Below are 27,367 nucleotides of genomic sequence, written 5' to 3'. Positions count from 1 at the left end.
AGGCCAGGAAAACCACATGTCAGTTCAGGAAGTATAAAATAGATTTTTTTTTTAATTATGAAGAAGTCATTTGAGATGAGTAGAACCAACTTATGTGTTAAAGAACACTACAGGATTACAGAAAGAACTGTAATTTATTTCTCCCTTTTTTAGTAAATATAGAAAGAATTTTAAATAAATTGCATCTGGCTACTTGCTGGTAAAAGGGTCAACCTGTGGACAATAGCTGCTGTTGCCAAGAGCATAATTTCTTTCAGTATATTTCCAAAGAACACGAGAGGGAAACATTTTTCTTTTACCTTCAGCAAAAATAGAAATGTATGCCTTTGCTTTCATAAGTCCTGCAGGTTGCTGGCTTGGGAACACCTAGGACGCCCTACAGGGGATTCACGGGATAAAGATACAGTCACCAAGGGGTGAGAGACCTTGCTCTATAGAATCAAGGAGGATACGGGAAATAAGGAAAAAAGGAAATGTTACAAATAGGGCAAAAACATTCTTTCCAACTCAAATTTCATATAATTTAAAAGGATATAGTCATATAAAAATTACAAGTAGAAGAATATTCAAAACAACAGAGATATGAAAACATATAAACCTTGTGAACCAACCATGGCATTTATCACTTCTTAAAATACATATATCCTGTCTTATATAGTGCTTTTTTCGCACCTTTTTATTAAACTATACACTTCTTGAGAATAGATATATAGTTTACTCATCTTTGTAGACTCTCCATGGAAAAGCAGGGACAAGAAACACATTTCTGGAGAGAGTGTGGGTAGGTTATTACCTAAGAGTTAAAAACAAATTTTCTAATGGATATATGGTTATTGGTTTCTGTCTGGAGTTAATCATAGAAAAAGAATACTCAGAAAAATTTGGAAGACTAGGGTTCTAATTTTGATTCTACCAGTTATGCGCTAAGACGTTGGATAAATTGCCCAAGAGTTCTTCACAACCCAGCTTTTTCCTTCATACAAATTGAGGGAACCTTGTTATCTGTAAATGTACTTTGGAGGCTGCATAGAAAAAAAATCATTAGGTATTAACACATGGGTTTTAGGCAACTTCCTCACTAACTAAGCAAATCATTTAATCTCATAGCCTAATCTTCAAAATTAGATTTGGACTAGATTTTTTTATATTTCATTTTCTTTATCTACTGTTGTCTCCTTTATTGATTCAGTAATCTCTGATCAGTGTCAGGCTCTTTACTTAATGTATTCTCACAAATGATTGAAAATTTTAACTAACTTATGGTGTAATAATTATGATTTAGAGAATAAATTTATGTGTATAATGTTTTTATCTCATATTTCACATGAAATAAATTATAACTAAGTTAGAAGTGAGACTTAAAACATTTACTCAGTTAAGGCACTCAGTCAGCTAGGGCAGCATGCAGTCCTCCATATCTCTAATATCAGTTTAATTTGGCTAATTATAATTTGAACAGATCTATAATTTTATTATGTAAAAACTTTCTTCATGAGCACAAAAATTAGTTGTAATTTTTCATCAGTTGTGAGGATTACAGATATTATTTATTAGCAAAATTAATTTACTAATGTTTTCCTAAGCATAGAATTTTGATAATTTCTATTTCATCACTTTTGAAGATAATAAAATAATACTCCAGTCTAAAAATAATGTAGCTAACCTCAGAATGTAACTGATATGAGAGAAGGAACTTTTAGCTGGTGATAATTTTATGAGGTAGAAATATTATATGTAAAAGTATACAGAATTCACCCTGGCATGTGGGAATGCCCATAATGGTAGCTATTCTTGTTATTTATTACAACAAATGAGATGGGAGTAATAACAAAAATCTAACAGTTGAACTCCATTCTGATGGATAAAACATTACCCACCAGTTTAATATAACTTTTGTACTAACAAAGAAAATGTCTGTGATTTTATGATTGTCCCTTTTCAGGTCATTTTCATGACTAGGCATATTCACCCCCCAAGGTTAACAGTCTTCAGGGTCCAGTCACATTAGAACAAGTTATTTCTTAAGCCCATTTTCAGTTTTTGCCCAAAAAAACCAAAATTATCTGGATTTTCAATGGAATGTGAAGGTGTTATTTCAATATGACATAAAATATGTTTGTGTGATTTTTTATTATTTAAAAATTGTACTTGTTTAAAATTCATCCAAGTATAGTTATAAGTACATAAATTATAAGTGTTGTAGTATTTCCATGCTGGCTTTGTATTCTGATTTTACATATCATTTTACATAGTTTTCAAAATTTCAGGAAAGAAAATCTTTATTTTAAAGTATATACTTAAAGAAGAAAACAGTATGTGAATTTTTTTAAGTGGTTCGATTCTGAATATGCTTGCCTTGTATCCTATTAAATGTGAAATTGTAGCTCGCAAATTTTTTTTTTAATGAAAATAGAAGATCTATTACTAACAAGTTTTATGAGCTTAGTCAATTCATTTGACTTCTTGGTCTCTAAATTTTCTCATCTATAAAATAAGGAAAGTATATTACATCTTCTCTGAGGTCACTTTCAGCTTTAAAAATTGTTATTTTTTTTTAATGAATCAGTGATGTGTGAATAACTAAAAGTATGTTTTTAATATCAAATACCTTTCTTGGGCTTTTTTTTTTAAAGTGTGGTTGTGTAAGTCCTCTTTTTTATGTCTGAACATATCTTGTGATCTCAAGGGACATTTAGTAACTTTCTCTTTCCTGTTACTAAACTGCATACCTGGGGTGTTTCTAAAGCTGGTCAGCTATAAGTCTGAATTCTGGTTTTGCAACATTAAAAGAAAAAATTATCAGAGAAACAAGTAAATAATAATTTTTTTAAAAAATCAAGTGAACCAAGTGGACCAAGTGAAGGAGGCAGGAATAATGGAAGGAAGGGAAAAAGGAAGGAAAAAATGAAAAACAGGAGAGAGAGGATGAAACAAATAGAGGGTGGGAGAAAAGGCAGGGGCATGTGTGCATGCTCAGTCACTCAGTCGTGTCTGACCCTCTGTGACCCCTTTGGACTATAGCCCTCCAAGCTCCTCTGTCCATGGGATTTTCCAGGCAAGAATACTAGCGTGGGTTGCCATTTTCTTCTCCAAAGGCAAAGGCAGGCAGGGGTAGTCCTTCCCATCTAAGGTTTCATAATCAAATCAGGGAATCACATGTACATAAGTATTACTCATAGAAAATAGGTTATATTAAGTAATATAATAAAAGTAAACCATGCAAAAGAAGAATAAAAAGAGAAATATTCATTTGGCTTAAAGAAATCTGGGAATACATTACAGAATAATATATGAGGTGAAGGACAGACATGTCCTTATGCAAACTTATAACATAAAAGCATATGAACATTGACCCAGAGGGATGGTATGGGGAGGGAGGTGGGAAGGGGGTTCAGGATGGGGAACACGTGTACACCCATAGCAGATTCATGTTGATGTACGGCAAAACCAATACAATATTGTAAAGTAAAAAAAAAATTAATTAAAAAAAAAGCATATGAACACAAGCTATATTTAAGGAACAGCTAATAGTTCTTTAGAATAGTAATATTAAACAAAATGGGATACATATTGGAAGGTAAGAATGGAAAAATTGCTTGGGACCAGATTGTGGAGAGCTTTAAATCTCTCAGTTAAGAATCTAGAATGTTCTCCTTTACAATTATGGTCTTTGAAGATTTTTGAAAAAGTCACAAATATGAACAAATTTGTGTTTTTTGCATATAACTCTGATGGTATAATTACAACAGATTTGAAAAGGATCCATTTAAGTCCTTGTTAAGGAGTCCCAGTCAGAGGCTATTGGTATAGACGAAGCTAGACATAATTGTTATTCCTTCCCATGTTTGATTGTTGACTCCATCCAAAATTATCTTCATCCAGACCCAAGTGATCCTTCACTATCTTCTCACAGAAAAAAATACGTGTAGTGGGTCTCTTCCAGATTTTCAACAGAATGCAATTATATCTGCCCTATGCCTAAATTTGATGAGCCCCTGGAGAAGGAAATTGCAACCCACTCCAGTATTCTTGCCTGGAGAATCCCATGGACGGAGGAGCCTGGGGGACTACAGTCCACGGGGCTACAGTCCACAAAGAGTCGGACACGACTGAGCGACTTCACTCACTCACACACTCATGCCTAAATTTGATGAGTCAAGGCAATTATCAAGCCCTTTTAGCTTTTTCAGTGCTATTCAGTCAATTACTTAGTCTGAGTCTCTTAAAATGAAAATACCTTGAATTACTTTATTACTTACTTTTTTTTCTTTTATAGTTGATTTACAGTGTTATGTTAGTTTCCGCTGTGTAGCAAAGTGGGTGAGTTATATATACACATATATACACTTTTTTAAAGATTCTGTTCCCATATAGATCATTACAGAGTATTAAATAGAGTTTCTTGTATTATTCAATTGGCTATTAGTTATATATTCTATATAGTTGTGTTTGTATGTGTATCCCAGTTTCCCAATTTATGCCTCCCACTTCCCTCCCTGATAGGACCTAATTAATATTTGAAAGGGAGCCCTGCTTCATATCTTCAATCCATTACTTTTTAAAAATTTTTCTTCCTGCTACAGATTCCCAGGATCATTATCCTACTGCTAAATTCTCATGTCTTATTTCTGTTACAACTTTTGGGATGTTACAGATTACAGTATCTGTAATATCTATATCCTGTGTCCTAATAAAATACATAAATATTCTGCAAAAAATTATATAATGAGTCATGTAATATTTAAAGATATTTACAAAGGACAGATATCAGAAATTCTGATGGCTAAGAAGTTTCCTTATGATTATTTATTAATTCTAGCTAGATCTTACAAGCTTCTAATCTGAGGACCTGGAGAAGCATTGAGTCAGATACATTACCATATGTAAAATAGATAGCCAGTGGGAATTTGCTGTATGATGCAGGGAGCTCAAACCTGGTGCTGGGACAACCTAGAGGAGTTGAAGGTGGGGAGGGAGGTTCAAGGCATGGGAGGAGACATATGTATACCTATGGCTGATTCATGTGGCAGAAACCAATTCAACATTATAAAGCAATTATCCTCCAATTAAAAATAAACAAATTTTTTGAAAAGACAAGGATCCATTCATAAGCCCCAAGTAGCTAAATATCAAGACATTCGTTTGCATTAAATGACTGGTATTTCTTGATTTATTAGAATGGGGAATTTTGGACAAAGAGAAGTCAAAGATAACTCACTAGATTTCTAGGTTTTAGTTGGTTATTGAGCCTATTAAATAATAGAGGGAATATACAAGATACAAGAAAAGCTGGTTAGGGGTGAAAGGGAATAAATTTGGTTTTGGCCACATTGAATTTGATGTACCTACAAAACAATATATGGGAAATGTCCTGTTAGCATCTGGAAATACAAGTCTGAAGCCTGGGAGAGAAGTGAAAGGTAAAAGATAAAGATTTTTAATCATTGCTGCTGCTACTGTAAGTCGCTTCAGTCGTGTCCGACTCTGTGCGACCCCATAGACGGCAGCCTACCAGGCTCCACCGCCCCTGGGATTCTCCAGGCAAGAACACTGGAGTGGGTTGCCATTTCCTTCTCCAATGCATGAAAGTGAAAAGAGAAAGTGAAGTCGCTCAGTCGTGTCCCACTCCTAGCAACTCCATGGACTGCAGCCTACCAGGCTCCTCCGCCCATGGGCTTTTCCAGGCAAGAGTACTGGAGTGGGGTGCCATTACCTGAGTAGATAATAGATTATATCATTCTGTGGGAATATATATAGTGAAAAGAAAAGAAGGCTGAAGATTGACGTTTTTCGGAAAGTGTAATTTAAAATCAAGTAAGAGAAAGTAAAGCCAGCAAAAGAGATTAAGAATGAATAGAGAGATAGGGGAGAAGCCATGAGTGACATTGTTTGAGAAGCCGTTATGGAAAAGCTTCAGGAAGAGAGAGGACTGGACTTTAACAGCATTAGATGTAATAACAAAATCAAAAAGAAAACTAAAGAGACACTACTGGCTGGTAATTAGGATATTTTTGATATCTGTTTTTTTTTGTTTTTGTTTTTTTTAAATTTTATTTTATTTTTAGACTTTACATAACTGTATTAGTTTTGCCAAATATCAAAATGAATCCGCCACAGGTAACAGTTCTAATAAATAATAGGTTAGAATGGAGGAAGAGTTATGGATCCTGAGAAAGAAAATGGTAAATGCATTTGTTAAAGGCAAAAGCACAAGCTCTACAGCCACATAAGATTTCTAAACCTGGATTTCATCGCAGAACTAGCATTTCCATCTCTGAAAATTGTGAGGAATCAATGAAAGTAAATACAGGCTGAGGTTTCTCAAGGAAACACTGCTTCCTAACAGATACAGGATTCTCACAGAGCCAAGTCTTTGGGAAGGTCATCATGACTACTAGTATTAATTCTTCCTCTACAAATTCTCCAAGAAACTTATCAGTTTCCTTCAGACCAAGAGTAGTGGCTCTTTAGTAAGTCTTGGCCTCCAAGCTAATGGCTACTCTGTCCACAACTGCGTTTCTTTACCTTAAGCTATTCTTATTCCATCTTTCACAAGATGAGCAATTTGCAGATATGGTATCTTATTGTCCTTAACTTCTTATCTCCTATCATGTCTTTGAGAGTCCTACAAAGTGCATTTATTTCTAGACCCCCACCCCTGGTGGTATGCACCAACCTCTCATTCAGTGACCACTTGGTTGGTAACTTGAGATCAGTCATGCTTGCTACGTCACTTCAGTCGTGTCTGACTCTGTGACCCCATGGACTGTACCCTCCAGGCCCCTCTGCCCATAGGATTCTCCAGGCAAGAATACTGAAGTGGGTTGCCGGTCCCTTCTCCAAGGGATCTTCCTGACCCAGGGATCAAACACAGGGTTAAGTCTCCTGCATTGTCAGGCAGGTTCTTAACCACTAGCACCACCTGGGGAAATCAGCCATAGTGGGAGTATTTGTTCTTCAGAAATCAGCCAACTCTGTAGATCAGAATTTTTCCCTTTTGGATAGCTGATTGTTAAACATGTATCAGCACACCACTTCCTATCCGTACCCATGACAGAGAATGAAAGGATTAACTGCCTAAACTCTATTCAGCTCTCATTACAGTAGTTTATACTCTGACTTGGGCTTCCCTGGTGGCTCAGATAGTAAAGAATCTGCCTGCAATGCAGAAGACCCGGGTTCGATCCCTGGGTCAGGAAGATCCCCTGGAGGAGGACATGGCAACCCACTCCAGGATTCTTGCCTGGAGAATCCCATGGACAAAGGAGCCTGGTGGGCTACAGTACACGGGGATGCAAAGAGTCGGACGTGACTGAGCAACTAACACTTTGACTTTTTCACTTTATACTCCAATTTGATACTTTAACCTGGAGACAGTACCTCAGGATATAGCCCAGATAAAACAACCATTCCACTCACTTCTATTCATTAAAAATTCATTAAGTTCCTAGTTAGGCATTACTGATCTAGATAATGGGAATACTAAAATAAATATGACAATAATTCTCCTCAAGGAATTTATAATCTAGCAAGAAAAAATGATAGGTAGAAGGTAGATAGATAGGAAAGAGACAGAGACATGGAGAAACAGAAACATGATAAAAGTGTAAGAAAGGCATGAATGAAGTAGTTTAGGAGCACTCAACGCAATGATCAATTCTCTTGAAAGAAATTAAGAGTTTTCTAGCTGGGATTTCATTTGCAGGGTACTGTTTACTGCCGGGGTCCAGCCCCGGTGGATCCAGGGAATTCGAAGCAGGGATGGCGTCGGCGAGGATCAGGAAACAATTGCTTAATTAAATGTTAATTAAGGATATAAAGAGTAATAGAATAAGAATAGCTCAGTGAGAAAATTTAGTGGAGAAAAGAGGCTGAATAATTCAGCCAGAAGGTGAGAGAAAGAAAGACATGGGGAGACCAAGTTTTGGTGAACAAGGCCCGCACTTTATTTTCCAAAGTAGTTTTTATACCTTAAGTTATGCATAGAGGATAATGGGGGAAGGGGTAGAGTCATGCAGTAAGCCAGGCTTTCTTCCTGCAAACATATCATATGCAAAAGTTAGGTGATTTGCATCATCTTCTGGCCCGGAGGCCTGTTAACATTTTAAAACCCTTTCTTCAGAAAACTTATTTTTCTCTAAAGGTGATTAGTCAGGTGCCACCCTCCAAAAGCATTAGATAAAGTTGCATTCCTACAGGGCAAACGTGTGGTGGTCTATAACAAGAAAAAGAATTAACTCAAGGGTCCAAGGTTATAAACATTAAAGCTACTACTTACGCCAATTATATTAATCAATACACTGCCAGGGACACAGCAGGTAAGGGATATGGAAACTTAGCAGCAAACATTGGCCCAACAAATGAAAAACCCTTACCAATACAATTTCTAATCAATCTTTTAACTGCTCAAAGGAATCTGTATTTAGACAGTTTAGAACATCTCATGCCTCTCACAGTTGGGAGGCTCTGAACAATCATATGTGGCCGGAAAAACCTATTCAGGCAGGCTAGAGGACTTCCAAAGGAGTTTGTAGGTTGAAATACTATCACACTCAGGAACTTTATTAACTGGAGCTGTAAGTTAACTCTTTTTTTCAGAGAGAGGTAGTGGGGGACAGCCCCCCGTAAAGTCAGAGGTGTAGGTGAGAGCACAAAGCAGAAAGTAGGCAGACTCTGGTTTTGAGGGTAGATGCTCGAGAATTTCCAGGGGGACTCCTGAGGCTCGATCCCGCCTTTGTGTATGCCCTGCTCATGACCTTTGCCACCGGCAGAGCTCCTGCTTCTGGCAGTTTACAAAGTTAAATCTTAAATTATTGCTCAGTTTTCTCTGGCCCTTCCTCATTGTCTTCTCCCTCCAAAGCAGAGGATTTATCACACATACCTTCTTTAGGAGTCCTATCTAAACCAAATGATCTATTGACTGATTTTTGCACAGTGCAGCATTCAAATCAGACAATGATGAGAACTTTGGACAGAAAAAAGAACATCTAGAAATAGTTCCTTAAAAAGAGAGTACCTACAGGTGTGGTACTAACAAAAGCATCCACTCTGTTTGAATTATTACATGAAATGAAAATAAGGTGATGCAAATAAGAGCATCTTTTTGCTCTTGTGATTGCTTAATTTACCACAGTGCCAAGAGTTCCTCTACTCTGTTCCTGTGTCCTCTAGATCCCCCGACCAGTATCAAGAGCCCTGCCTACAACTTCAGCTTCTCTCTTCTCTTTCACAGATTTTGTTTGCCCCAATTTTTCCCTACCATTTGACCTATTCATGTTTTATCTCTGAATATGATATGAATATTCCTCCAAATACTTCTTGATGATCTAAAACATTTTTCTTCAAGCTTGGACTTTATTGCTTCCCAGTATTTTGCCATAACCAATTCTCAGACTAGCGTTTTAGACAACAGATTATTGTTTTATGGTGAGATTCAATAAACTGAAGACAAGCAATGCTTCAGGAACTCTCATAGAAGTTCGTATACAAAGCTCAAATGCTAGGAGTTGCTGAGATGCTGCAGAGAAATCAAACAAGGAAATTACTAATTTAAGAACTTGAATATACTGGAGAAAATGAAAATTTCATCTTAGAAATTTGAGGGTTTTTTCCTCAGGAATATTATTATAAAAATTTGATAATAACTTTCCTTGCAGTAGAGCTCTGCTGATACTCTGTTTCTTCTCACTGATTTAGATAATAGGGAGAACATTAACTTTTCCAGGCCACTTAAGAACTCTAGAGTCTGGAACATCCTGGAGAATAATAATTTCCTGTAGATTTTTCTAGTTTATGATCTGCTTAATAGTACTGTACAAAACATCAAAATGTTGTCAGGAAAAGCTTCTTCACTGTAGTCCAAGACTTTAATGATCTCCAGTCAGCACAGTTTTCAGCTGAGATCCTGTAATCCTATGCAGTAAACCTTCTTTGTTTTCGTTCCATTAAAGATAATGATGAGCACGTCATCTATTTTTCATCTGTCAGCTGTAAACTAATACATGCTAATCATTTAAAACATTATTTATTGTATAGTGCCAAAGCAATACCAACCATTTCCTAAAGGAACTTATTCACATTCATAACTCATTACCTTGGTGTAATAATTTGGCTGCTTCTGTCTCACTTTTAAATTATATAAATTATATAACTTTTATTTATCATACTTTTGGAAAAGCAAAAAGATTGGATGACTTTAAAAGTAAACTCCCGTGGTAGGTCAATTATTACTTTGATTTGGGTGTTTTGGGGAATTGTATACATGAAGATGTTATATTCTAAATATATTAAAAATATGTCCTTCTAAAGTTTTACTTATAAATTTTTTTCTATTATTTCTTACTTTCCAAATTTCTTATTCTGTTTATCATGTGTCTATTTGTAATAGAAACCTGAGCTATATCCCATAGGTGAACCTACTTAGTTACTAGAAATATAGAAATGCATTTGGTGCAAGCCTCTTTGAGGCAGCAAAGTCATCATCAAACTTGACCTCTTAGCTAATTTGTAGTCTTTCTTTACTTAAACTAATCCATTCAGTGTTTTTTTATTTAGACCTGCTGCTTTAGGTGCTGGAAGTGAACAACTGCTGTGTGCTAAGCATGCTATTGGGTATTTTGATAATGTTATTATCCCTCACAAGAACTCCTAAAATGAGATTTATCCTTATTTTACTGGTGAAAAAAACTAAACCTTAGATTTTAAATGAAATCTTTGACTCTTAGGTGCTAAGAGAGTTACAAAGATAAGGAGGATATTATTCTGGCTTTTCAGAGCTCATATTCTAATAGAAGGTTTGAAAATTAAATATGAATAGACACACATACCTATAACAAAAGGTAGCTTGTGATGAATTATATAAAGGCATAAAACTATAGTGTGTGGAATCTTATCTTTCTTTAAATTTTGCTTATCCAAAATTTTAGTTCAGCAAACTAGATTATCTGAGAGGTCTTAGCCAAAGATATGTGCTGTGTATACCATATGTGTTTAAAATAATTTTTTTCAAGCCTTTGGCTGGCCCGTCTGTACCTATGAATCATAACATCAGGATCAAAACCCTTGATGACCCAAAGAGACAAAGGCTAGAAGATGCAAAGTCAGAATCCTAACTACTAAAATACAAAAGTCAAATAAGTTGAGAATCCGTAGTTCCCTGTGAGGTGATAGGATATAAGTGAACCCAGCCAAATGTGAAAGATGGGGCCTGAGGACATACCAAGAGTCAGTCAGAACGTTTGATTTAATATTTCATCTGCTGTATAAATATGTTTTCTGAAATGAATCTCTTATACATAGAAATAGTTATATTTTTGTTGTAGCTTAGAGCAGTTTTAAGATAATAAACTTCCTGTTGGGTATTTTACCTGATAATTCTTTTGGTAAATATATTCCTGGAATTGGTACTAAGCCAGTATTTAGCTGCTCTGTAATCATCATCATCATCATTGTCATCATCTATCATCTATTAAACACTTCTTAGGTGTTCAGTGTTGTGCTAAGTGCTGTATGTGCATTATCTTATTTCATCCTTCCAGCGAACCTGGGAATTGGGTATGATTGTTCTCCATATTTTAACAGATAAAAAGCTGGAACTCATAGATGCAATTGGCCCAAGATCACACACCTAATAATTTATGTAACCAGGATTCATACCGGTGATTCAGTGTCATTGCAGAGCATGTGCTTTTAATAGTTATACCTTAATACTTCCTGAGTTAAAAGTTATGGCTTATCATTTGAATTTAGATAATATAATAATCCCATAAGTAAAAACAAAAAAATTGCTTTTCTATTCAATGATAAATTATTTTTAAAGATATAAATAGCAATATGCGCCTCTTTTTTAATTATAAATTAAAAGAATGAGAAAGTAAAGTTCCACCAATATAATATAGTATCTATTGAACAATTAAATAATGTTGAAAAGTTTCTTTGTCCATTTTTAATATATATGAAGTATCCCAAAAATATATAAATAAAATGAAATACTTCCATTTGAGGTCAAATTTACTTTTAATAAATTTCATGGAAAAAAATCCATATATGTGTGTATCCAGCATTATCTATGCTAGCCAGTATATACTAGTTATTTGTGTGTGGATGTGTGTGTATATTTATTTATTTATTTATTTATGTTTAATACACTGGCTTACATAGATAATGTTGGATCCATCCATTGAAATGTTATTCTGGGCAATGATGAAAACATTGTCATTTAAAGTAAATTGTTTTCATTATTTTAAAATGACTTTAGTTTGAAAAAAGAATATCATGGACTGAATGTTCTCTAAATAAATGCATTGTAAATAAATAGACTTTCTTTTAAAATCAAATATAATAGTTCTATTTACATAGATATTTCTTGGGAAAAAGACAATGATTTTTTAAATAATTTTACTGTATTTTTTTATAATCAAGAATTCCAACAAAGTCAAAAGTTAGAGTGGATTTAGAAAGGCCATATTTTACCTAATTTATATATTTCAGATAAAGAATTTGATTATAACATTTTATGGACCTTCAAAATAATTCTTATATTTTACATTTAGAAATGGATCAGTTATTAACTCAAAAATATATAACAGAATACTGGGAGAGATGAGGGGGTTGAGGGGGAGAAACAGATCGGTTGAATTGATCTAATTAATTTAGATTTAAATTTAAATTAATTTATTTATGCTATATACTATTGCCATTCAACTTGCTTTACCAAAATATTTTTATCTAGCTAATATTTTCAGTGAATTATTACTTATATAGGATTATTTATTAGGTAATGATTATTCAAGTCACAGTAATGGTTTGCATAAGATAATCATCATTGTAATGATTTGTTAAATTTGCCAGTATATGTGGCTTAAAAATTCTCCATTAAGAAATTCACCAGGTAAGAATTTTTACCATTATGTTTAAGTGGATATTAACAAAGAAAAATCCATTAGCAGACAGTCTCTTAGCCCAATAATATCCATCAGGTAGTAATGATATAGTAATAATACTGGCTGCATTATTTTATATTATGCCATATACCAGGCATGTATTATTTCTGATTTTCAAAACAGTGCCGCAAGGAACAAAACAATGCTGCAAGGAAGACATTATTTTTCCTATTATTTTATAAACAGGATTTTAAAGGTGAAATAATTTGCTCAAGTTTACCCAGCTAGTAATAGTTTTCCTTACTCCAGGTTTTCAAGACTTCAAAATCTATCCTTTTTTTACATTCCATATGTCATTAACATAAAGCCTCTATGATGGTTTTCAGTTTACCAGAATATTTGAACACCCTGTACCCTGGCTGTGCCAGATAATCATCTGATTATTTCAATTCCAGGAAGTTTTAATTATCATAAATAATAATGACTTTTTCTAGTATTTCTAGGATTCATCAAAATTCCAGCAACCACTCAGAAATTAAACTTTCTCTTTTCTCTTGGCCTTTCTTTAAAAAGTTAGTGTTTTAATAATTAGATTTTGTATTACCTCTAGGTTTTCACTGAAGCATATGGATTTAAGAAAATTTATGCTACTAAAATTGGTTTTCATAAGTTACAGTGGCAACTTCATCATGCTTTTAAAAAAATTTTATGCAAAAATTAAAAAAAATTTGCTTCCTAATATTAAGCCAAATATTTATTTCTCAGATTTTGCCTAAATGTTCTTCCCTGAGGCCATTGCTCTTGTGAAGCTGTTTTAATGGCCTTCATTGGGGTGTGGTGAAAAAGCTCTAATTGACTTTACTGAAAACAAGGGTTTCATATAAATTGAATTTTTCTTTTAGGATAATTGCCATTCACTTTTGTTTTATATGCAACTGAGTGGGGTTTTGCAGTATCCTCTGTGGACAATTAAAGTGCTGAAATAGGAGAAGCGAATAATTGCTTTGTGTGGTAATACTGACAACTTCTGCGTGTTTGTCAATCTGTGTTAACAGTATCGATCGGGATGGGATCCTCATAGAGGGGCAGATAATATTTCCACTAAATCTTCGGACAGTGACGTAAGTGATATATCTGCGGTTTCCAGGACTAGTAGTGCTTCTCGTTTCAGCAGCACAAGCTACATGTCTGTCCAATCAGAACGGCCAAGAGGAAACAAGAAAATCAGGTGAGTAGGGGGACTTTAAGAAGGAAATTCTAAATATGTTTTAGAATATCTTTATTTTTCTTTGGATAAATGTAAAATCCTTTCCTTCTAAATGGTTAATATATATCATGAAGACAATAAACAACTTCTGTGATTACTTTTTATTATATTTTGGTCTACATTTCATACTTTTTTACACAGAAAAGTTTTATCGAACTTATAATAATTTTCTTGCTAGATTATTTGAAATAGTATCATTAGCTATTTTTCATGTTTATTATTGAAAAAGTAATTCTGTTGTTGTATTTTTACTGAGATTAAAGGGATGGTTAAATGAAGACTTGAATGTTTTTAATATTCTAAGGAATATGAAAAATCATATTGGAAGGTGATGAATACATTTCAATGATTAAGAAAACACAACATTACTTTTTGTGGAGGATGCTCTCTTGTCCTCCTGAAACTTTTATAAATGTATGGAAGTTTCTCCAAAAAATTTATAAATGTATTTTAGTATAATTTTCATTTATCACCTCATCTATAGACTTTATGGGCATCTAAGCTAAATTAGTTTTTTTTTTTTTTTAACTCCTATTGGATCAAAACAAAACAAAAATCAGTAATGGGGAGACCACAACTTTTTTTCCAGGCAACTTTGTAACAGGAAAACACAACTTAAAAAAGCAATTTTGGTTTAACTGTTGCTTACATAGTGCTTCTCTGTTATACACTGGAAAAAAAGTTTTCAATGCTTAAAAGATGTAATTTTTACCTATGTTTTAGTAATTTTCATTACTTTTCTATTTAATTTTGTATGTATTTTTTTTCTTAACATTTTCTTTCTTTTTTGTGTTTATTTGCATGCCTTCAATTTGTGTTGCTTTCGAAAGGCCAAAGGGACTAGAAGAGGGAGGGAAAGAAGGGGATAAGCATGAAGAGATAGTTCATGCGGAGGAAGAGGTAAAGGAAGAAAGAACTAATGAGAAAGAGAAAGGGAAAGACATTACAAACATATGTAATAAGGAGAAAAACAGAGAATCAGGAGATGAGGAAAAAACACCAGATATACCTGAGCAAGGGAAAGAAAAAGAACAGTGGAATAAAGAGGATTTGCAAAAGCAATTCTCACAAGATGATGACAGGTAAAATTTGCTTATTTTTATAGACATTTCCCATTAGTTATGTCCTTTCTCTTAATCCTATTTTGCCATTTGCATTGGGTTTATTTTCTTGCATTTTATCTATTTAGCTTCTAATACAACCAATTAATGTGTTGACAAGTTACTATCAAACATTAATTTATTAACCAGTCTTCAATTTGTATACACTAGCTCTCAGTATGATTTAATTGGGTTTTTTAATCCTTTTTGACTAGGTAAATCTAAAGTAAATTTCCCTTTCCATTTTTTTTTAGCATGAAATACTGTATATCTTCCCAATTTGTAGAGTCAAAAATCTTTAAAATGTGCTTCTGAAGGGGCTGGGAAAGTGTGGCCTGCTCTACAAGAAATACTATATACTAGAAATGAACTTTTAAAGCGAGTGGCAAAATAGGTAGCAAAATGTAAGCTTTATTCTGTCCTCGAATAAAAAAGCAAGTCCTTTATCTTATAGTTTTCTGGTGGGTTCTAGTGCAGTTTTAATTCCTGAGAAAGATTGTGAAGAACAGTGTTCTTTGATCCTTTAAAAAGAAAGGATAGAGGCCTCAGGGCTTGTTAGAAGGCAAACATATTGGGTTAGAAATTCATTCAGCTGGAAAACTGCCAGAGAAGGAACTTTGAACAGAGGATAAATGGAAAAAACATAACAGCAAGGCATAAAGCCAAGTGGGTTTTCTTTTTCATGATGTGATGCATTAATAAGTATGAATCCATCTTCACAGTGCTGTACTGAAAGTCACATCAGCCCAAGCACACACAGACTTCATCTCTCTGCCTGAGGAGATGAGCTTTCCCTAGCTACATTTCTCTGAGACTAAGAGTGGCAAAGCATGCACGGTTTGGAGGAATTTGGTTTTCTAGTAGCCAGTTCAGAATTTGATTTTGTATTCTTATGAAGTTGGCATAATAAGCACACCCAATTACAAGCCAAATTTTGCTTTATTATATATAAATTCAATCTCAATTTATGCCTTACTCAAAATTAATGAGAAGATAATCATCATAAATGTTTACCCCCTTGGTATACAATTCAGTGGTCTAATTCTATGACACTTCACTTTTTGTCTCAGTTTGCTATATTTAACTATCTGTGGTCTATGAAGGTTTCTATGTAACAGACACAAAACCTAAAAGTTAGTTTTAAGTTAGGCATATTTTGTGATTCCAATCTGAACTAGTAATTTCAAGTCTATTTTCTTTGTTTACATTGCTTTATTAATGAAGACTATTTTTCTGACTTATTTGGCATAGGGTCATTTCATCATTAATTCACAGAGAATAGTTTTCGAAAATTTCCTTAGAAAGAGACATAGAGTTTCCTTTCTTTAAAAAGCAGAGCAAAATGTGGGCCTCTAATGTGTTTTCCTTTCTTTAAATAGTGTAAAGCAGAACATATGAGCCCCTTGGTGTGTGCCAAAGTCTATGTTAGCATATCTGGCTTGGTGGGTAGAAGTTTGGAGGTTATATTTTTAAGTTCTTGATTTTTAATAATTTCTTCACCATTTTCTTCTTGATAAAAGCACATTATTTTATACAGGAAAGAAAAGGATGGTATACTCCTAGCAAGGAGTCTTTTAAGGCGCTGTACTCTGCTTAAATATAACTATGTAATACTTGCAGAACTGAAAACTACACAGGGCCAGGCTGATGTCTTTCAGTTCAGTTCAGTTCAGTTCAGTCATTCAGTCGTGTCTGACTCATCGCGACCGCGTGAATCGCAGCACGCCAGGCCTCCCTGTCCATCACCAACTCCCGGAGTTCACTGAGACTCATGTCCATCGAGTCAGTGATGCCATCCAGCCATCTCATCCTCTGTCGTCCCCTTCTCCTCCTGCCCCCAGTCCCTCCCAGCTGATGTCTTTAGGGAACATATATTCTATAAGATGGCAAAAAGTATCAACTGCAGTTATTTGTGAGAAAATGTTGGTGCCACTAATTAATTTTTGCAGTGTAAGGTCCTGAATTAGCTTTCACATCTCAGAATAAAATGAGCAATCTTTATTCCGAGAGAAAATATGTCTGAGTACTGCTAGTAACATTTTGTTTTGGTAGTTGATGAACATAATCATGGATTATTTAAATGACAAAAACAATTTAATATGCTTGTGCAACATTATTGAAAGTACTCTTATTCTATAGTACACCATTGATATTTACTTGTAATCCAAGTTTTGTAAAAGAAAAATTCTTTTCTGAATTCAGAGTTTAATATCTATAGCAATGCTGGTATATTTAAAATTAACACAATAACTGCAATGAACCAAATCCATTATAGTTGCTATTTTCATTATAGTGATTGGATCTCATTGTGTGATACAAAATTATATTGTTTGTGTTATAGTTACCGTATTAAAGTCTTTTGAATGTACAAGTAGAAAATGAATAGCAAAAAGTAAACTTTTTAAAAGTCCATTAAATATTTGAATATAATATTTTTCAAAGTAGCTTATAAATAATACATTTGTATTTAGCTATTTGTATTTCCACACAGGTAGATTGGTCTGGTTAAATATCCATCTATCATTAATGATTGTCTAGTAATCATTTCTTGGAGAAGGCAATGGCACCCCACTCCAGTACTATTGCCTGGAAAATCCCATGGATGGAAGAGCCTGGTAGGCTGCAGTCCATGGGGTCGCGAAGAGTCGGACACGACTGAGCGACCTCACTTTCACTTTTCCCTTTCATGCATTGGAGAAGGACATGGCAACCCACTCCAGTGTTCTTGCCTGGAGAATCCCAGGGATGGGGGAGCCTGGTGGGCCGCCGTCTATGGGGTTGCACAGAGTCGGACACGACTGAAGCGACTTAGCAGCAGCAGCAGTAATCATTTCTAGAAAATCTGATTTACCATTTAAAATATTTTTCTCCCATCTGTGTACCTGGATATGCTTTAAATTTTATAGCTATCTACATTTGCTGATTATGTACCATATATATATGTGGTAGGCTATCCCAGAAAAAAGTTTTCAGAGGTAATGAAAAATCATTCAATGAACCAATGTTTATTTACAAAATTTCTCAGGCAGTGTACTTTGAGCTGGGGATAAAAGTGAAATCAAGCAGTTCTAAATTTCTAAGTCTGAATGTCAAGCAATTTCTCAGCCTTGTGTGGATGGATATTTAAGGATAGCTCCATATCCAAAAAAATTTCATCAAGAAGCATAAATATATTCACAAGGATATTTGATGAAAGAATTTGGCATAAGAAGTGGAGATCTTAAGTAAATCTGCAGTGGAAGATAAAAAAATAAATATTGAAAAGTACAGTATTGTCAAAACTAACAACACTGATAGCTTTGTGATCAAATTACTTATCCATCCCTCCAGATTCTGTTCTGGGCATATAAGACCAAAGAAAAAATAATTCAAGAAACTCGTTTATCTACAAATTTGTGTAGATAGCCGAATAAGATATCCTGAACCTCAACAGATTGCCTGCTCCTCAGATCTTCTCATATTTTTGTATTACTCAGCTTTGTTTGAATACAAATGATATAGTTTATAGTTGTGTAAAAACTTTATGGCTTCATTATTGTAAAACGGATTCAAGGTCTTAGGTAAAAATGAAACATTCACACAAAGATTCATGTTTTAATGAAGACTACACAGAAAACCTTGAAAATTTGTGTTTATCTGATATTTAGCAAATTTTTATGCTTTACATGCTTACAGAAGAGTCATTTTAAATGATCATTTATAAGACCAAAATATAAATTAAAAGTTTCAAAAATAAAAGAAAATGAATTCTCAGGCGTGTCTATAAGTGGTATGTATATTTTCTCTTTCTGAAAAAAATGTTTTTGAGGTAGGAAAAGTTTTCAAAGGAAAAAGATGGCATCAGTTCAAAATATTCATGAATAACTGTTTTTAAGAGTCTTAAACCATGAGTTTAAGACTTAACTTAACTTAACTCTATATGAGTTTGAGTGAACTCCGGGAGTTGGTGATGGACAGGGAGGCCTGGCGTGCTGCAATTCATGGGGTCGCAAAGAGTTGAACACGACTGAGCGACTGAACTGATCTGAACTGAAACCATCTAAATTATCTAGCAAAAAAAAGTTCTTATAGTCTTTAAAAGGGCAAGCAGAATAATTGTTAATGAAATATTTACTACTGCTAACTTATAGATCAGAGTTAAAATGTGATAACACATTTTCCTGACTATGTGATATAACTTGATGTTACCACATATTTACTCATATTATATAGACCTTTAAAGGGGAAACAGTATGTTTTATGAAAATAATTATAGATTAGGAATCTAAAATACTTATTTTCTCATTCTGATTCTGTTACGTGTCCCTAGCCACTTTGCCTGGCTTTTTTCACTTGTCAAATAAATGAATGAATGATTCACACTCCTTCTCGTTTAGATGAGTGTAATACACAGCAAAGGGAAAGGAAGCATCTTCTGTTATACTAATGATTTGTCTTTATCACGAATTCCAGGAATAATTGGCTAATTACCAGTAAAACAAACAGCTCAACATACGTTTCTCTCACCTAGCAGATGATTCCAAATTTAGGTGACTTTTGTAATACTTCATTGATCAGGTTGAGTTTTTGTTGTTTTCTGGAAGTATGTCTCAGTGCTAACTCTCCCAGAGGGCATACTGATGGATTATGCTGTTCAGCTGATGGATTGTTGATGGCTTGTGTTTTCCTCTTCTCATTGAAGCTATAGTTAATACCACTGAAAATCTTACACACCCAAGCAACATCTATTCTGTTTTATGATTGTGCATGAAAAGGGAACGTAAAAAACAAAACAACAACAAAAAAACGCTTGATTATGTCTTTTAGAATTTTTAAGGCCCAGGAATTTGCATTTTAAAAACAATCCCTCCCCACCACGTGATTATGATGTATCCTTCCTCTCTTTTGGGTTGGTTACATTTCCTCATGAATGCTGAGATAAGCTTGTCAATTTCAAAGGGAAAAAAAGCAGCTAGGATTTTGACTGGGATTGTTTAATTAGAGCAATTTAGGGATTATTGCCATCTTAGAAAATGTTGTCTTCTCATCCATGAGCACAAAGATGTTCCCTTATGTTACTTTCTTTCAATGATGTTTCATTGTTTTCAGGATACATACCTTGTACTACTTTTGTTAAATTTATTCCAAATATTTTATTTTTGAAGTGAAATTGTTATTAAATTCATTTGTGCCTAATCATTGCTAGTATATAGAAACACAGTTTATTTTTATAACTTGATCTTGAAACCTACAACCATGCTATATTCACTTATTAGCTCTAAAAGTTTTTAGTTAATACCTTAGGATGTTCTATATGAGGTCATGTCATCTATGACTAAAGATAATTTTATGTCTTCCTTTCTGATCTGAATGCCTTTTTTCTCTTTGTCTTGTCAAATTGACCTGGCTGAAACCATCACTGCAATATTAAATAGAAATGCTCATGGAATGTTTTGAAAAGAAAGAGCCACATAGAATTACACATTAGCACTAAAAGCATTTCTGAGGGCATTGTCTCCTGTGCCATCATCCATTTTAGAAAAGTCCGTGTAAAACTTTATTTTAAAATTGTGAGTAGCTGTCTTTAAGAATAGATGTGTCTGTGCCACTGAAAAAGAATGTAGCCCATTGTATGTTTTCTTTATCTAGTCTATCAGGAAGTTCAAGTTCATGGCCAAAGACATGATAATTCTAATCAGTTTCTTGAACTACATTGTATTAAAATCATTACCTATGACTGACATTTTTACTTTTCCTCTTTTTTGAGACTCTGCTTCCTTATACCTGTTTTATTACAATTGTGTTATATAACTTTGTTCTAAAAAACTGTCTCAAATTGTATATGCTGCTAAATCATAAGAGCTTTCATATTGCATCTAGCCTTTCAACCTTAAGAATTCAGCCCTATTATATTCTCTTCTTGAAATGTTTTTTCCTCTGCACTCTTGTGATTGTACACTTCTTTAGGTTTCTATCCATCGTTCTGATCACTTCTGTCTTCTTTGGGAGCGTTCTCTTTGCCCCTTGATTATTTCCAGACTCCCATACTAGGCTGTCTTTCCTTTGCGTGTTCTATCTTGATGGTGCTTTCTATTCTGTGACTTTCAGTAGCATCTATGTATTCAGTTCACTTCAGTTCAGTTCAGTCGCTCAGTCGTGTCCGACTCTTTGCGACCCCATGAATCGCAGCAAACCAGGCCTCCCTGTCCATCACCAACTCCCGGAGTTCATTCACACTCACGTCCATCGAGTCAGTGATGCCATCCAGCCATCTCATCCTCTGTTGTCCCCTTCTCCTCCTTCCCTCAATCCCTCCCACCATCAGAGTCTTTTCCAATGAGTCAACTCTTCACATGAGGTGGCCAAAGTACTGGAATTTCAGCTTTAGCATCATTCCTTCCAAAGAAATCCGAGAGCTGATCTCCTTTAGAATGGACTGGTTGGATTGATGGCTTGCAAATCTGTATTTCCAACCCAGGTCTCTTTCTTATTTATCTGTCAGATCTTTTCAGTCCTCTTCTGGCCATCTTCTTATCTGTCCTGGGGATGTACCAAAGTCAGCATGTATAATTGAATTCATCATACCTCTCACAGAACAGGTGACCACATTTAGTAACCCACTCCCCATTTGTACTCTCGATATGTGGCAGCAGCATCCTCACACGTGCCTCAACCAGGAACCTGAGCATCACCCTTTACTAGTTCTTTCCCTGAGCACAATTCCCTCCCTCCAGTCACCATGTCTTATTGATCCTAAAACTTAATTATCTCTGAAGTATTCCATTTCTCCCTAACTCTATATCTACTTCCATGATCTACACTACTATCTCTTATGGAGATTAGTTCAGTAGATTAGTTTAATAGAAAAATCTTATCTTTTAAAAATGATAGCCTTTAAATCTGAGCTCGTTATGCTAATAGCATAAAAAATGAGTAGTCAAATTCTTTGAAGTTGTTTATCTGTGAATTGTATACTCTTAAAGGATGAATTTTATGGTATGTGAATATATGTTAAAAATGGTCAGATGGCTTCTGAAAAAAAAAAGAGAGATCTGTGTTTCTTCTTCAGTAGATATTATGAGTATAGTGATGATAAAATGCAGGTGATACTTCGTTTAGGGTTAAGTTTGTTGAGCATGTCTCGTTTTCTATTCCAATACTCCTTAAAAGCTACTTTTCCATAAAATCTTCATCTCTCTCTTTTTTAAATTCTTGTATACATTTTTAATATCACCAGAATACTGAAGTTGAATGAAATACAGGTTTATTCTCAAGAAAAGGTGATAATTTTCTTTTTCATTTTTTTTTTTGCAGCCTCAAATTTATCCTTTTCACATAAATTTAGTTGTTAGCCTAAAACTCTGAAATAATTCTCTCCTCTCTGTGTCTCTCTCTGTCTCTGTATCTATCTCTAGATAGATACATAGATAGATTCCTCAGTTAATAAGTAAATAAGCTATTTTCATAAAAATTTAGGAAAATTTCTTTGTGTGGGAATCTGAGCATGCTGTGATTTCCCAGTCTCTGTTTTGGGTCACCAAAAGGGAGAAATCTGATATTTGAACATGTATGTGGTCTGAAGAGAAAGGGCGTTTGAAGAGAGGAAAGGCACTGGTTCTAGAGTAAGAACCTGGAGGTGGAGGAGGGGCTTGGTTCAGAAGCAAAGGTGGACTCTGGGTTGGCTCAAACCAGAAAAAAAGACAGATAATAAAATAGATCAGTTATTAGACAGGGAGTTGGGAAGTTGGTTGTCACTGCCTGTTGGCCCTAATGTTCTCAAACACATAAGAAGCGAGAATATAAGGGTTTGGAATGAATTTGAGATTTAATTTGAAGATTTGGAATAATCACTGAAGAAAACAGGAGAAAGTAGCTTACCAAAGACAAATTTAAAAGTTGATGAATAGTTCTGCAGATCTAGAGGTTGGAGACCAGCAATTGCAAGACACACCAGCGTGGGAGAGTAGTGTGATCATTCCTAGCAGCACTGAACCCATCCAAGTGTGGAAACACAATTCAGATTGTAGCATTTGTGGAGGAGTGGGAGTTTTGATGGATGGAGTTGCTGGGAGAATAGCAGTGGAAAGCAACTGAGGGTGCTTGTGTAAATGTCAGTGTTAGACAAGGAGGAGGAAAAGTCCATATGGGAACTTAGAGACTAGGAAAATATAGAGAAAATCCAAGAATTAGAACGCTAGGTCTTGTAGTCAAAAAGGAAGTTTAGGGTGTTGGGCAGGTAGAGCATGTTGTTGAAACTTAAGATCTTGTGGTGGAGCTATTTTCACTAATGGACAAACTCTAAGACATAAGCATTTGGAGTGAGTAGGAGAGTGGGTGAAAAGAATAAAAGTGAAGGTAACAAGATATGTGAGTTTTGGAATTACAAAGCCATTTGATAGGTCTTCTTGATGAATACTTATATTTGATATGGCTATGAGAATTGGGGAATTGAAAAGAAAACTAAGCCAGCTCAAAAACTTCAGTGAATGAGTCAGTGACCACGAGGTCATCAGATGACAGAAACAAAGGGAAAAATACGGTTGGTATATGTCAGCATAGCCAGAAGTCAAAAGAAAAGAAAGTTTAACAAAGAAAGTTTAACTTTAAAGTAGAAGAGAAATATATTGTTTAAGTAGCCAGTAGATAGAAATATGACAACCTATGAAGAAGGGTAGGTATTTCTCACTAGAGCAGATTTCAGCGGAAGCAGAGGCTCAAGAAAGCACCAGGTTTCCGTTCAGATGGTAATGAAAAGGGCCAGGAACAGGCGGTAAGGGCGGAGCTTTGTAACAGTACCACCGGGCTTTTGCTTTGTTGCCGGTGTCACCATATTTTCCAAGTGGTCTTCACAGCTGACTCATAAAGAGTTATACTCAATACCACATCTCAGTACTTGGATATGAAATTGGAGATCTGTGTTAATTAAAATTTACTCCCACATCTTACATAAATTTTAAGAGGCACACAATTTAATTGACTTTGTACTATATAATCATTTTTAGCAATTTCTGTTAATTTGTATTTCTGTGTGGTGACTGGTTACTCTATCCTATTATCACATGGGAAATCTTATCCAGAGATTCTTACCTGGATTCATTTTTACTGATGAATTAATTTCATTCTGGTTAGTATAGCAATTTAGGGTTCTATACACTTAAAATAATCATTGACATTCATTTACATATTAAACTTTTATTTTCTGGCATCACCACTATTGATTATAGGTAAATAATGTTTATATAGACTTGTCTCCTGTAATGGATTCAACTCATTTTTATTTCTACCATTTTTAACTTTATTTCTAAAATATTACCCACACAGGCTGTATGTTAGTAAAATAAATTTAGTGTGAAAGTAGAGAAATAATTAAACTGAAATGATTTCTAGCATACAAAATAATAGCATTAGAAAAGACTGCTGCAGTACTTTCTGTCGTATTCAATATTTATTTTTACAAGCCAAAAGGACGATTAATCCACAACTGTTATTCTAAATCAAATGCAACAGTCTAACCAATGACTCCTAATAGAACCACAAATATACCTCAGGATGAACAATTTTAACATATAGAAGTTATATTTTTATAGAAATAACAAAAAGAAGATCAAGTTTGAAGTCGAAGGATTCCCATGTTGAGTGTCACTGTTAGATGCCAGTTTATCAGTATGGGGTGGAACGGTATAGTAAGACTTCATTTCAGATTCTGATTTTCCATATAGAAAGGATGAATCTAATCTTAAGGAAGCAAAATTCAAAAAAAGAAAATCCACAAACACCTGGTCTGAGACCTTAGAACCTTAATGACAAAATCGGAATCTTTAATGTTTTGTGTTATCTTTACTTCAGCTTTTCACTCTCACTCTTACTCGTCTCTTTAAAGGCTCTTGCTTTAATTCCTTTTTGTGTATGCTCACATTGCTTCTGATGTCTGAAGCGCAGTTTCTTTCTCTTTCTGAGTAAAGTACCTGCTCATCCTTTAACACCCAAGTCAAGTACTGCTGCTGCTGCTAAGTCGCTTCAGTCTGTCCTACTCTGCGCGAGCCCATAGACGGCAGCCCACCAGGCTCCCCCGTCCCTGGGATTCTCTAGGCAAGAACACTGGAGTGGGTTGCCATTTCCTTCTCCAATGCATGCAAGTGAAAAGTGAAAGTGAAGTCGCTCAGTCGTGTCCGACTCTTAGTGACCCCGTGGACTGCAGCCCACCAGGCTCCTCCATCCATGGGATTTTCCAGGCAAGAGTACTGGAGTGGGGTGCCATTGCCTTCTCCGAAGTCAAGTACAGATTCACCCAAGAGACACCATCTCTCCTCTTCCTTCATGATTTATCTAATATTCTTTTACAGTAACAGTTTCTCTTGGGTGCTCATTTTCCTGCCCTGTGAAATAGTTAATTATGTATCCACTTAATCTACGATTGTTGACCATTAGTTACCACTTAAGGATATGTATTTATTATTTTTATCTCTTTGCTGTCTTAGTTCTCAAAATCTACAATCCTTCACACATAGTAGACACTCAAAAAAGTTTTAGGATGAATGTATGAATAAATGAGATTGTAATAAAGCAGTGAGTTTTGAGGTGTAAAGAGCTGCTATCACAGTGCTCTGGCATGTTCAGTATCCAACATGCTCATCTCTCTCTTTGACAAAAATGACCAAGAAATCACTTTTTTTCTTCAGTGGAAAGAAACTTACTTCTTTCAGAAATCAGTGGAGTTTTTTACCTTGGAGGAGTTTGTTTTATGATACATGTGTATTCTAGTGTGAAAAGATTTAGTTGGTGGGTTGGTTTACTGATTTGATATATGATGAATGAGAATCATTATTTTGTATATATGGTTCAGTTCAGTTCAGTCACTTAGTCATATCCGACTCTTTGCAACCCCACAGACTGCAGCACGCCAGGCTTACCAGCTCCCGGAGCTTACTCAAACTCATGCCCATAGAGTCAGTGATGCCATCCAACCATCTCATCTTCTGTCATCCCTTTCTCCTCCCACCTTCAATCTTTCCCAGCATCAGGGTCTTTTCCAATGAGTCAGTTCTTCACATCAGGTGGCCGAAATATTGGTTTCAGCTTCAGAATCAGTCCTTCCAATGAATATTCAGGACTGATTTCCTTTAGGATGGACTGGTTGGATCTCCTTGCAGTCCAAGGGACTCTCAAGAGTCTTCTCCAACACCACAGTTCAAAAGCATCAGTTCTTCGGCACTCAGCTTTCTTAATAGTCCAACTCTCACATCCATACGTGACTACTGGAAAAACCATAACTTTGACCAGATGGACCTTTGTCAGCAAAGTAATGTCTCTGCTTTTTAATATGCTGTCTAGGTTGGTCATAGCTTTTCTTCCACGGAGCTGGCGTCTTTTAATTTCATGACTGCATTCACCATCTGAAGTTACTTTGGAGCCCAAGAAAATAGAGTCTCTCACTGTTTCCATTGTTTCCCCATCTATTTGCCATGAAGTGATGGGACTGGATGCCATGATCTTAGTTTTCTGAATTTTGAGTTTTAAGCCAGATTTTTCACCCTTCTCTTTCACTTTCATCAAGAGGCTCTTTAGTTCTTCTTCGCTTTCTGCCATAAGGGTGGTGTCATCTGCATATCTGAAGTTATTGATATTTTTCCAGGCAATCTTGATTCCAGCTTGTGCTTCATCCATCCTGGGTAGCCTTTCCCTTCTCCAGGGAATCTTCCCAACCCAGGACTCAAACTCAGGTCTCTCGCATTGCAGGCAGATCCTTGACCAGCTGAGCCACCAGGGAAGCCCTTTTATATATACAAATCCTGTATAAAGTCTAACAAGAATGGGGGAAGACAGACATGAAAAGAAAATAAAAGCATTCATTAGATGGTATTTAAAGATTAGAAAAACTTATACCAATTTAATGTGTCCCAAAAAATAGTGTAAAGTGAATTCTAAAATCCTATTGAAAGGTGCAAAGATGAGAGAAATGACTATCATCTGGGGATCTCAAAAATAAGAAACTTATAAATTAGTCTTCTGAGACTTTCTATCAAAATAATTGGAATGAATGATATGTAGCACTTAATACTGAAGTTATTTAAAGGCAACTACATATTTCAGGACACTAAGAGTTAACCAACTTCAGTTCAGTCGCTCAGTCGTGTCCAACT

General features: G+C 35.1%; 1 protein-coding gene across 6 annotated transcripts in view; it reads left to right on the top strand.

The window, feature by feature from the left end:
- Positions 1 to 27,367, top strand: part of RIMS2 (regulating synaptic membrane exocytosis 2) — a 611,677-nt gene that overhangs the window by 453,329 nt on the left and 130,981 nt on the right. For all 6 annotated transcript variants that reach the window (XM_055546480.1, XM_055546481.1, XM_055546482.1 and 3 more), the window contains one exon: positions 13,937 to 14,109. In XM_055546480.1, the coding sequence (XP_055402455.1) occupies positions 13,937 to 14,109 (173 nt within the window). The remainder of the gene's footprint in view (positions 1 to 13,936; positions 14,110 to 27,367) is intronic.

This window comes from Bubalus kerabau, chromosome 14 (assembly GCF_029407905.1).
Source record: "Bubalus kerabau isolate K-KA32 ecotype Philippines breed swamp buffalo chromosome 14, PCC_UOA_SB_1v2, whole genome shotgun sequence".
Lineage (NCBI taxonomy): Eukaryota > Metazoa > Chordata > Mammalia > Artiodactyla > Bovidae > Bubalus > Bubalus kerabau.
Note: the sequence above shows the minus strand (reverse complement) of the source record. Positions and strands in the feature narration are given on the sequence as shown.